The sequence below is a fragment of the Pygoscelis adeliae genome, unplaced genomic scaffold (genome assembly GCF_000699105.1).
Source record: "Pygoscelis adeliae isolate BGI_AS28 unplaced genomic scaffold, ASM69910v1 Scaffold36, whole genome shotgun sequence".
Lineage (NCBI taxonomy): Eukaryota > Metazoa > Chordata > Aves > Sphenisciformes > Spheniscidae > Pygoscelis > Pygoscelis adeliae.
In genome coordinates, this window is record NW_008824934.1 from 1,393,390 (window position 1) to 1,406,322 (window position 12,933).

At 39.2% G+C, this 12,933-nt stretch overlaps 1 protein-coding gene across 1 annotated transcript; it reads left to right on the forward strand.

Annotated features, from left to right (window-relative positions):
- The first annotated feature begins 1,581 nt into the window (after positions 1-1,581).
- On the forward strand, positions 1,582-9,171 carry UBE2J2 (ubiquitin-conjugating enzyme E2, J2). Its single transcript, XM_009325172.1, has 6 exons — positions 1,582-1,712; positions 1,936-1,976; positions 2,827-2,929; positions 3,043-3,181; positions 3,685-3,765; positions 5,722-9,171. Exons 1-6 carry the CDS (start codon positions 1,582-1,584, stop codon positions 6,004-6,006), a joined length of 780 nt encoding a protein of 259 aa, XP_009323447.1. The 3' UTR covers positions 6,007-9,171.
- The last annotated feature ends 3,762 nt before the right edge of the window (positions 9,172-12,933 follow it).

The following is a 12,933-nucleotide window of genomic DNA, read 5'->3' on the forward strand; positions in this document are numbered from 1 at the left end:
AGCGGTGGGGCCTTGGGGGGCCGGGGACCTGTGGTGCCCCTGCGTTAGCTGCCTGAGCCGCCCTGCCGGGCTGGGAGCAGGGCTTGGGCGCATCGTGCTGCTGGTGCCCGGCTCTCTAAAGGCTGGGCGGGTTGCTTTCTTGCTTGCTGCTGGGGAATCGTGCCGCGGAGATGGGAAAATGGGTTTGCGGGCGCAGCTTCGGTAAACGTTGCCGTTTCCTTTCTGCGTTTAAGATACCAATGTTCTTTCGGAAAAGGCTTTGAGGGGTGTTAAAATCCCAATAACTGTGCTTAGTGCTGTAAAGTATTTCAGTGTATTTTCGCAGTCCATAGTGAGGGGCGCTATTGCAAGACTTCAGAACAAATAATTGTGTTAAATTAAAAAGATACGATTTAATCTATGTCTTAAAGTCAAAACTGACTTCTTTAGAGAAAAATTCGTAATTTTACCATTTCAGGAGGTGAATTAAAAACGTGTGTGACCTTCAAGAAAAGATACTGTATGTTTCAAACAATGATTTACAGTAATTCTGACAAAAGCCCGGTTAAACGCGTTTATTTTGAGTAGGGTTTGAATATTTGACCACATACAATTGTTGCTTGTGGTTTAAATACTATTTCTTTAATTGTTCTTGGCTATCTGTTTGAAGTAAAGAAATAGAAAGGGTTATAGGCAATTAACATACTTTTCGTGTCAAATGCTGCTATCGTATTGTAAGTATCGTCCTATCTCTTTATACAAGCTGTTTGTAAAATCTTTCCTTTTTGTTCTTGCTTGAATTTTCGTGTATAAAGCTAAGTAACGTGATAAATTTCTCGGGGGCGGGAAGGGGGAAGCGAGTTAAATAGCAGTAGTTAATTGGTATGTGTTCTGTAAGTGCATTGTAAGGGCTAATGCTTTCTTTGTCTTGTAAGCAGCATGGAATTTCCTTTCTTCACACTGACTTTTCTCACTTTGGATGAGGTCTTTGTTTATCTGGAAGAGAGTAATCTGGCTCAAGTTCCCTTCTGTAAATTCAACTGACACTTAAGCAGGCAGCAGGTTTAATTTAAAATCCTTCACCTCAAAGTCAGTAATAAGGTTATTGTGGGTTTTTTGTTTGTTATTTATTTCAAATAACTGGATGTGTAGAAACAGCAAATGAATTTAAATCATGGGCAAATTTACATAATAGATATTCAAACTGAATAGGGAAATGAATTACTTAAAAAGACTAAGCCCTTTAAAACAGTGTCGTGATGATGTGTGTTCAGCCTAAACACAGGACTGGTTATTAAGAGTTCAAGTGGGTTGTATAGTGCAGCATATTTTCATGATAGCAATTCACTGTGGTATTTAAACAGCAGTGTTCTGGAAGGAGTGTTTTCCCATTCTGGCAGTATACAGAGTCTCTTGGGAGCGTGTTGGTTAAGATTTTGCATGGTTCTTGCCACTTTAAAGTTGCGGTAATTTGTATTTTAAAAAAAATACTCTGTAAGGTAGATTTTGCAAAAATCTGGAGCTATGTTCAATGAAGCATAGTAGCTCTGTGTCTATTAAGATTGTATTGAGATTGTGTTTATGTATGTTTTTAAAAACTAGATGAGCAACAACAGTAATAAGAGAGCACCAACAACAGCAACACAGAGACTTAAACAAGACTACCTTCGAATTAAGAAAGATCCAGTGCCTTATATCTGTGCAGAGCCCCTCCCATCTAATATCCTTGAATGGTAAGAATTAGAATGAACTGTTCATGCACTTGTGGAGAGAACAAGATTTTCCAGGTCATCAAGTCTGGCTTCCTCACTCCTACAGATTGTATGGGAATCTTGGGTTTGGGAGGTGGAGTATGAAACTTTTGCTGAAGTGATATCGATCTTCATTTTTCTAGAGAATTTGATGTCTGATTGTGTGATGGCTTTCATTCTGTTTAAATGTCCTTCTTTGTCTTAGGCACTATGTTGTACGGGGACCTGAAATGACTCCCTATGAAGGTAAAAGTTAGCATGTAGCAAAAGCGTGCATGTACTTTGTGTTGTGTTTGGCGTGCCTGAGTAATTGCATGCTGGTTTGAATGGGCAAAATATAACTACTGTAAATAGCTCTAAAAACTGTTAATGCAGTTCCAGTGCTGTGCGTGACTTGTGTGATAGCTTGTTGAAAACAGGTGGTGGTACCACTGTCTATTAGTAATTTTTTCTGTTATCGAGGACTCTAACAAAACCACATTTAGGTTAAACTGAAGGCAGATAACTTCCTATTAAGTAATTGCTAAAAGTCTCGGAGCAAATAACTCGCTTTAGATAGTATGTGACAGTAAAAGATAATTTAAAAAAATTCCATTTTGTTACCACATAAATGTTCTCAGTCAACCGAGACGCATGTTCTCTTTATGAATTTCTCTGGAGAAAGTGAGGAACGTAAAAGCCTTATTACTTTGTTGTAGTCACATATTTCATAATGTCTTCTGGAGCCTCTCACAAAATGCTTTTTAAAATTGGATTCTTCATAGGATTGTATTTGCAGTTACCTGTGTTTCTGGAAAACCAACCCATTTTTGTTGTATTAAATACACTTTGGCTGGTTTTCCTCGAATGTATTATGGACCTGACAACAGAAAGTACTTTTTGTAATATGCATGTGAGAGAATTGCCTCCAAAGTAAATCTACTGCAGGTGTGGATCATTATTCCTGTGTTTTAGAGGCACAAGATGATGAGCTTGATCTCTTTAGTGTGAGGGGGAAAAGGAGACAAGTAAAGGGGTTTATTTGGCCCATTTTGAGTAGCAGCTTAGGACTTCATCTTCATGCAAAATAAGTAATTCATGTCTTTATGTAATGCAGGTGGCTATTATCATGGGAAACTAATATTCCCCAGAGAATTTCCTTTTAAACCTCCTAGTATTTATATGATTACACCTAATGGAAGGTTTAAGTGTAATACAAGGTAAGGATTTTCTTCTAACACTTAAGCAATTAACACCATTTTAGCAATATGTATAATGTGTAATAATTTTAATGGCAAAAATAAAACACACTGCATGTCTTATCCTTTTGAAGGTTGTGTCTTTCAATCACTGATTTCCACCCGGATACATGGAATCCAGCTTGGTCGGTCTCGACGATCTTGACGGGCCTTCTTAGTTTTATGGTGGAAAAGGGCCCCACACTGGGCAGCATAGAGACGTCAGAGTTCACAGTAAGCTCCAGACTGTGTGATGTACCCTTTGTCAGCTTAGGGGATGTTGAACATGACCTCAAAATTAAAACAGCAGCAGCAGCTGGCATTTTGGTATCTCAGAAATGAATATGTTGTTGCCTACTACAGATGACGGGCAGATGAATCAAGTCAATTTTGGGTAGTGTGGGGATGGGGAGAGGATTTCTTAGAGAACTTAAAATCCCTTTTAGTAAACAGTATGGTTAGGACTTTCTTTCTCCTTCCTTCCTTCCTCTTGAAGTGTCTGCCAAGCAGGCACACTAGTACAGAACACTAATCTCATAAGATGAAGAATTGAGAACGTAACTTATGTCTAGAAATGTCTGTTGTAGTGAATAATATTCACAAGTATGAAGCTGTAAATGTTAGAAACTAGTTGGCTAGTGGTTTGCACTGTTCTTGTGGGAAATAATCAGATGTTTAATTAAAGTACATTAACTTCATTTATATGCAACTGCTGATAATTTTTGTTTCCTCCACAGAAAAGACAGCTTGCTGCACAAAGCTTAGCATTTAATTTAAAAGATAAAGTCTTCTGCGAGCTCTTCCCTGAAGTGGTGGAGGTAAGGGAATTCATCTTATGTGATAATTTGGTTTTCTGTAGTTTTTTTTAACTTCTCTGTGTAGATCTGTAAACTAATTGTTTAGGACTTTTCCCAGACAGTAGCTACTTTTGTTGATCTTGGAAGCCTTTTAAAAGGCGCTTTTGCCATGTGTAAGAATTAAAATCTTGAATCTGGAAATGGAATTGTTTTTCTGCTGCACAAAGATCCCTTGTATAGAGAATCAAATGTTTGTATTTAGGATTGGTATCATAGCCTTGATTGAGCTGCACATGCAGCAGATGTGGTTGCAGTCCCCATATTTTAGAATTGCATACCGTGTTTTCTTGAGTTTGGGTAGGACTAATCTTTGTATATCTGGACTTGGTCCATCAATATCCTGAATTTTTTTTTCATAATTCTCCTTTAAGATCAGAGACTCTTGTATTCTTCCTGCCTAACTTCTGAGAGTGGGTGATATCTTTTTAGGGTATGTATCCTCCTTGCGCAACACTAACCTTGTAGGTGTGTTGATACACAGTTTATATCGTCATGTATAGGTAACAGCTGTAGGATAGAGAGATCTGCCTTGTGTAAGGTTCTGAAAATGGTTACCCTTCAGCCAGACAACAGTTATATAGATGGTATAGGTTTAAGAAAGAAAGAAGAAAAAAAAAAAGTGTATCGCTTCATTCAGACTTCTGGGATTCTCTCGCCAATTTCCACTGATGGTACTTGGTTCTAAAAGGTCTTGCCTGTTAGGAATGAAGGATGCTCCTTTCTTCACTCCTGTCTCAAGATGGTTCCTTCCCTGTAACTCCTTGGGGGGGGGGGGGAATTCAGTTCTTTCAGCCTGCTGTTGAGACTTTGAGAGTTAATTTTCTGCATACCGTATGAATGGGAACAGTTTTCTGTTATGGACTCTGTTTCATGACTCTTGAGTTACAATATTATAATGCTGATGCTCATTGTAATTTGGAATTCTAGGTATAAAATTTATTTTGTCAGGCAAACTGTTTTGGGTTGTACAAATTTCACCAAATTGCAAGCCTTAATTATTGCACAAAGAATATATACTGTAGAGGAGTAGGGAAAAGATACAGAAGAGCCTTTTTCTAGCTGTTTTCTTAAGAATGAGATGTGTGTTTTTGTTAGAGATAACCTGAGGTCATAAACATATGAGCCCAGCTAGTGAAGTAAACATTGTCCACAGACAGAAATGGCCTTTCTGGGCAGAGTGGCGAGTGCTCATGGAACTTCAGGTTTGATTCATCTATTATTATTCTTAAAGGTATTCACAAAGCTCTAGTTTAAAAACCATTCTCGCTCTTTGTCTCCTTCTGGGACAGCCTTCTGGGAAAAGAAAAGTTTTATCTCCATTTCCTTTCTTCCTCACACAAATATAAATCTGAACTGAAGGCTTTAATTGCATTTTCTTACCCGTTACAAGAATGCCAGAGAATCAGAAATACTTTCTGCAGTACTGTTTTGCCAGTACCTAAATCATCGGGAAACTCTGAAGACAATAATAGATAACTGCTGTTGTGTTCCGAGTACAGGCAGATTTTTAACATGTAATACTTACAGTCCTAATGCTTCTAAGCTTCTGTGATTGCTTTCTTCATTTTTTTAATGTCTTGTGTTCAAAACAAGCTGGACGTGCAAGACTTTTCGATGCAAGAATTTCTCATTTCTGAAAAAAGGCTTCTCAGAAAATGTACATGTGAACTAAAAATAAACTTGGCCAAATGATTGTTAGTGTCAACTACTGAACTAGGTCGCTTTGGAAGAAGCTGGGGAGACTGTACAAAGTATGCAATGAGTTAATTTAGTTAAAAAGACCTACAATATCAAGAAGTGTACCGTATCCTATTCCTAAAGTTATGTAAGAACTTGGGTTCTGAAATCTTTTCAAATCACCCAATAGCTTCACCACTTTCACTTCCAGCTATTCAGTTTTCTTTTTTCTTTCTCCAGGAGATTAAACAAAAACAGAAAGCACAAGAAGAGCTCAATAACAGACCTCCATCCCTCCCTTTACCAGATGTTGTCCCTGATGGGGAAGCACACTACGGTCAGAATGGAATACCCCTTCTTAATGGGCATGTACCATTGGCACCTGCCAATCATCCAGGTCTCCAACAGGCCAATCGTAACCATGGACTTTTAGGCGGAGCTTTGGCGAACTTGTTTGTTATAGTTGGTTTTGCAGCCTTTGCCTACACAGTCAAGTATGTACTGAGAAGCATAGCGCAAGAATGAGGATGATAAAAGAAATCCAAGACCAAATTAGTGGTAGTTGCAGAATGAGTGGGACTCTTTGGGCATCTGACTCTGACACTGGGATAAATATTTGTTTTACCAAGTCGCAGGTAAAACATTGGTTGGCTCATGGGTTATGTTTGGGAAATGGCATAGTTTGGATTAGTCAGAAAACTAAAAGAAGTTCTGCTCGCAGATCCTCTTGTCCTCGCTACTATTTAGTAGTGGCTCACAAACAAGTCAAAGCATTATTGATGAGACGCTAACATTTCTAGTGCTTTGATTTTTATAGCAGTTTTCCATCTGTTATTTGAAATTTAAAATCTTAAGCAAATAGGGCTTTTTACTTCATTGAACGATTTTTAAAATTTCACAATTTATGCATATCGTATTTTATTTTCATTAGGGAAGATTCTGTACAGGTGTTGAAATGATTCAAGTAGAGATTTCACGTGGACTTGGTAAGGGTTTGGTTAATGTGAACATTGATGCTACAGAAGATTGCTGGTTTCTTTTCTAAAATGGAATGAACATCATTGCATATCTAGCCAGTAGTGATTAGATGAGTGAGAAAATAACACCATGTGTGTTAAATGTGTTGTCTAAATTGTCACGATGTAATTGAAGGTTTTATTTGGGCTACAAGAAGTGCAGTTGCCGGCCTTTAGGAATGATTAGCAAGAAGCAGCATTTGAATCAGTCTTCAGTGGGGCTACCCATATCCAGTATTGTTTTGGATTTGTTCACTTACAGATTTCCATTTTGGGCGATGTTATATTTGAAAGCTGTAATACTTAATTTTGATCACAAGGTGCCACTGTTGGAAAAAAGAAAATAAAACTACACGGGCCAATGGAGAGTTGATTGTGTATTCAGAAAATCTTCTCTGGATTTCTTGGGCTTTGGTAAATCAAGTAACCCCTAGCCCTTGTGAAGATAAAAAGACAAATGAGTCTGAGTAACAAACCATCTTCTTCAGAGTCAACTGAATTAATCTGAAGTGTCACTAGCTGAAGTAAACCCTTAAAATTAGTTCCACTTGCTTACTTGAAGATTTGCATAAACTTGAAAAAACCACCACCAAAAGTCAAAACCCAAACCCTTCTAATTCGTCTGAGATTCTAGAAGCTTTTTGCTTTTAGGCAGAAGTTCATCACTGTTCCCCTTCATGATTCCCCATGATGATTGATGACTGAAATACCGATGTTTGTTCATGGGATTACAGGACTGTGGATAAACACTAAAGCTCCTAGGGTAGTTTAAAAGTATGAAATTCCTTTTTTTAACTGAGTTTGCTTGGTTCACCCCCCCCCACTTAATTTTATCCAAATGCTGTTTTTCATCAGAGGCAAACTTACCGTGCCTTTCATAATTGACAGTGATGCCTCATCATCTGGGGAAGAACACACTCACTGTTAATGGTACAACAAACTGTCAAAGGTGGTAGCAGAGTAAAAAGCTCTGCATCTAACTGCATAGTCTTATTTTAAGTGTTGTGAAGAGCCCAAATAAATATTACCTCATGTATGTAAGAATTTTTTTTGAAACGGTTTTATTTTCCCTTTCAGATTTGTTCTCTCTCTCTGCTTCTTGGTATCTTGAATTGTAAGCGAAAATGTATTGTTAACCCATGAGCCATGCAGCTTAGAGCATCAATAAATGTGACCAATTCTCTGCAATAGGTAGGAATTATCAAAACTAGCCGAACAGCTCTATACTAAAGAAATCTTAAAGCAGTTCTTACTGAGGTAGGGAAGGGAAGGAGGAGATGGGGTGTGTGGGGATGGAATTTGGAAAAGGCTGGATTTTAAAATGTATTTATAAATCTTTGATTTTTTTTTTTATTTTGTGGTTTTACCAAATCTTATTTATAACTATTTTTTAATTTACCTCTTGTATGTGCTTAATCAGCTCTTGTAAAAAGAGAAGCACCGGTTGTATCTACCTAGAAACAATTACGTTCTGTCGGTCTGGGGCTGTGCTGGGAAGGAAGGGGGAGTGTCATGTCTTTCCTGCAGTGACAGGATTTTCAGGATGGCTTGTCAGACTGGTATTTTTTCCTCAAAGCATATGGACCTGTAGCTGAGGCTGTTCTGCCTCATAGATCTTAGTATCATTCAAACATGTTTGTGTTCTCGCAATGCCTTTTATTACCATTGACATCGCCTACAGACACAAGCTTATAATTGGTTATCTATGTTTATCTTATCTTATGGAAGTTCTTTTGTCCACATAAATGAAGACAAAGGCAAGGAGACCTTGGGCATGGTGTGTTTGCATCTTTTGTGAAATGTACCTAACCAAGGTAAAAGAACCAGTAAAATCCGGAGATGTTGAATAAAAGGCATTTTATTATGTGACAAGAAGTTGGCCTTAAGCTACACCCAAGTATTTGAAGGTGGGTCTCTTGTTTTTAGTAAGTGCCGCAATTGGAAACAAAAAAACTTTGGTTAAACCCTGGACATGCTGCATTTTTTCTGAGGATTGGTTGTATTTAAAAAACAAAGCAAAACTTGCAATTGCAGTTTCTCTTCAGTACCCTGGATTCAGAGAAAGACTTGACAGTCATTTCAGGTGCCATTTGTTGAAAGCTAGGAGCAATAGCTGACTGAACCCTTGCACCTATGGCTTACAAGATTTTGATACGTCTCCCTGCTCCTTGCCTTTGGTAACGGAAGACTTATTCCCTTTTGTGTAGGTTTTACTGTTTTGTGTTTTTTAAAAGCATTTATAATAGTATGCAGTACCTGATCTTTTTGTTACCAAAGTCATTAGATGGAGTAAACCATTCTTTGCCATGCAAAAATATCATGCCCTGAAGCAGTGCATTACTTAATGTAATAAAACTAAAAGCTGTCCCTCAGTATATGATATTGGAACAAGTGTCTGGCCCTTCACTTTCATGCTGCAATTTCATAGATTTCTGTAAGATTGTTACACACAGGTGGTAGGGATTCTTTGCAGCTTGAATCGGAAGACATCTCAGTGGTCACCTTTAAAGATATCTTTGATTTTTAAAATCCTGGATTTGTGTGTAGTCATAACTTTTCTCCCCCTAAGATTTCAAGGTCACGGAAGTTACCTTACTTCAAGCATGTACTGAGGAGTAGAAATGACTGCATTGTAAAGTTGTTTGTTCATAATAAACATTCATGATAAAATTTATACTTTCTGTGGGACTGTTTTTGGGAAAGGAATCACTGGGAAGAAATCTAACTGGATATATATGGACTAGAAAACAAACTATGGCAAAACTGCATCCCTCCCACCTCCACATCTATTTATTTTTTTCCTCAAGTTAGTTTGGTATCCCTTACATCTGTGGTAAAACACCTCCAGGAAGACCTGCAGGTAGTAACTTCTTTTAGCTCTTTTGTTTGATAATGTAGTTCCTTTACAGAGAGGTATTTGTTCTGTGATTACATAGATGTCACAACTGTCACTGTAGCGCAGTACCTGTTTTCAGTACCTACTCTGAGACATGTAGGAGCCACTCTGAGATGCTGTTCCATTGTTTTTGCCAACAGCGATGATGTCTCTGAAGAAAAAAGTAGATTGGAACCTTGCTCCTAACTCATCATTTGCTGTTTGAGTACAGTTTGACTTCAGTCTGCTGCTATTCCCTTAACATCTGGATAGCTAGATCTGTGATACCGGGACAGCTTCAGTGCTGTGTGAAGCAGTAAATGTTATTCAGAGGCTGTCTTCACTTTTGACTTTTAGAATTTGATTGTGGACTGGCATTCAGTTGTGTGTGTGGATCCAAAACATAGTTATTTCTAATAGCAATTTCTTTATAACTTGATGGAAGTGAGGGGTTTTTTGCTTGACTGACATCTGCCAGGGCTGAGCTGTGTCCTAATTTGTTTTATGAAATGATGTATTTTCCTTAACGCTGGTATTTCCACCTTTTTTTTTTTCTTACTCAGAACAGTTCTTGTGCCTGGAGTTCTTTTGTGCTCCGTTGCTTAGACTTAGTGCTTTTCATTTTGTCAGTGCCCTGCTTCGGGTTTTTTTTAGTGCTTGCATTAGTAAGGAACTAGCCAGATGAGGATAGCCGTGTTCCTGTATTTCAGATCTATGTAGTCATACAGGGTTCTTGCTGTGAGGACAGGCATTGTTCTGCCCCTACCCTAGACAAATTCTGTGAGGAAAAAACCCTCCTATTGCGTTTGCACAAGTACTTGGATTTGAAGCTGATCTTGGGTGTTGATAGTGTCTATCTAGCCAACTGTTAAATGGGGAACTCTCCCATACACAGAAGGCCAAAGAAATGAGATGCTTCTTGCCCATCTCATGGATTCTCCCAACTTGCCTCAAATATGTAAGCAGTCAGCAAGTGACAAGCCGTCTTTTCAGAAGAGAAGCTCATAATTTGTAATTAGTTATTACCCTAAGCCCTGTGCTTCAAAGGGTACTTTTTGAATGTCTCTGAATAATTTCTGCTAATAATTTGTTGCTGTTAGTGGCTTATATCGCAACCCAGTCACAGGAAGACAAATAGTGTACAAGATGATGCTTTTTTTCTCTGTCCGGCAAAGGCCAGATCTTACTTCTTAAAGCAGAAAAGTCATGTTTTCAGTGGAAAAATCGCATACACACACACAAAAGGGAGGCTATTGAACATGAACTCAAAGCATTCACATCCCATGTTATTGAAAAGACTTTCCTGGGCAACGAATGAGGATGATTTATTAGGGTTTACTAGGAACCTTTTATTACTGGTAAAAGCTTTGCCACGACAACGTTACGGTCGCTCCGAAGGGCCCGCTGCGAGAGAAGCCTTAGGAGTCGCGGCAGATGTTTCCCCGTTTTGCCCAGCGTCCCGGTGTTTCCGTGGGTTTGCCACGAGATGGCGTAGCGATCCCGCGTGGGTGGTGAGCCAGCGGCCGGCCGGCTGCGCTGGGTGGGGAATGCGGGGGAGAGCCAAGCGGAGGGGCTCTCTGAAACGGGGGGTACGGGCGGCTCCGCGGGGGGAACAACCGGAGTGGCCGTAAGCTCTTGGTCTGTCTTCCAAAGCTGCTCTTTTTGTCTGCCGGTGTGTTTAGGTTTGTTCTAACAGCTTTTGTATATTAACCCAATCAACAGCTCGGGTTTATATCGGATTAGCATTGAGAAATTTTAGATTTAAACCTAAGGGATCTATCATAGGAGTACTCTAGACCTTCATCTGCTATGAAGCAGGGGTGGGTGGGTGTGTCAGCGAATGGTAACGCGCCTTCTTCTGTATTGGCTTAAAAAAATCACTCTGCCCCAAGGCTTAGGAGTTGTTCAATACATCTACAGTGGGCAACTCTGGGAAAAGCCTAGCTTTTGACCTTTTGCCCTTTGGTTATTATTCTTAGCATAGTTAGGTAAGGTCTATCTTGAGTAAAAGGCAAATTGCATAAGTAGAGATTGAAAGATCAAATCACAAATTTCTTGCCTGACTATTCAGTTTCCTCTCTAGCTTTACACACATCTTACAGCGTTTGCAAACACTGTATTTGGGTTCTTGCACACAATTTTGAAATGTAAATGTGGCTTCTTATAATATCTTCCCTACTTCAAAACTTTCCTCATGCAGAATTGGTATTGGTACATTCTTAACTATTCCTGATATTGCTGCAATGGTGCTGAGCTCAGAGAAGAAACTATTTGTCTTTTCAGTCACTTTGAGATCCTTGTTTTGTTGTGTTATTAAGTGCAACATCGGCCTATTCTTATTTTTTTGCAAATGGGGGTTGAATGTTGTTCATGCATTGGCAAGATTCAGGTGCTTTGGAACTGCTGCAACTAGGATGTGAGAACAGCAGCAGCCAGGTGTGCAATTTTCTACAGATAATACAAATGCTGAATGGAAGGTTGGAGGAGAGGGAACAACTGTGCTGACACTTGTTTCAGCCCAACATAGAGAAAAGTATACGGTCGGGAGTTAGCTACAGTCAGTTTGTCCTACTGGACCATCAAGTGACTTTGCCTTGTGATTGCAAACATAGTTAGGATTCGTTTCCCCCAAATCTGAGGATATAGCCTAGGGATTTGGCTCTTGGGATGGGAAAGGAGATGTTGCAGGCAGACAGATGCAGCCTGCACCAGCAGACCAAAAAAAGTGATTGCCCCATTCCAGCCTTGAATGTCATTTCTTGCCATGGTGTGTGGATCTGTCAAGCTGTTTAGCTGCAATATGACAGATTGTCCTATTAATGTGTCATCAAGTGCACTTTTACAAATTCATGGCTTGTCTACAACTAACCTGAAAAAAGAGGCTTAAGTATGAGAAGGCGCCAAAGAAAGTTAAATATTATTAACAAATAAAGTCTGCCACGTAGTTTTGATGGAATGTGAGCTAGTTGGGGGAGGGGTCATATGCTGTTAACTATTTAGCTTCTGTGTAACTTCCCTTCTTACTCTCCTCTATTTCCCAAACTCCATTTCTCTCAAAAGATGCTTAAAAAAAAAAATAAATCTGTATTACACTTCTTGCTTTTGCGCTCCGATTGTTCATGCCTCGGTTTCCCTGAGCCATAGATAATAGAGCTGCTGCTCCTGATCCACCCTGGCTCCCTTTAAAGTCCAATGAATAACTGTGCTGGCATTATGACTTGGATTACAGAAGGCATGGTAAAGGGATTGTTAAAGGAAAGTAAATCTGTTGCTTGCTGACTGCATAAGGGACTTCAAATTATGTGATCTTCAACCTTTTATCATTCTTCCACTTTCTTACGGTACAATCTCAGTTAAAGTTTTGCATCGCTCTCCGTATTTGTAGAAAGAATAGGAATAATTGTTCTAGGTAGTGGGGAACTGACAAAGATTTGCAGACTGTCCAAGTACTTCAAGATCTCCCTTATGAAATGCTTGTAGGAGATGTGTAACCTTTGGGTTTCTGTTATTTTTAATAAACAGCCCACTCTCCTGTGAAGAAATCGGAGAGCCCCCACTGAG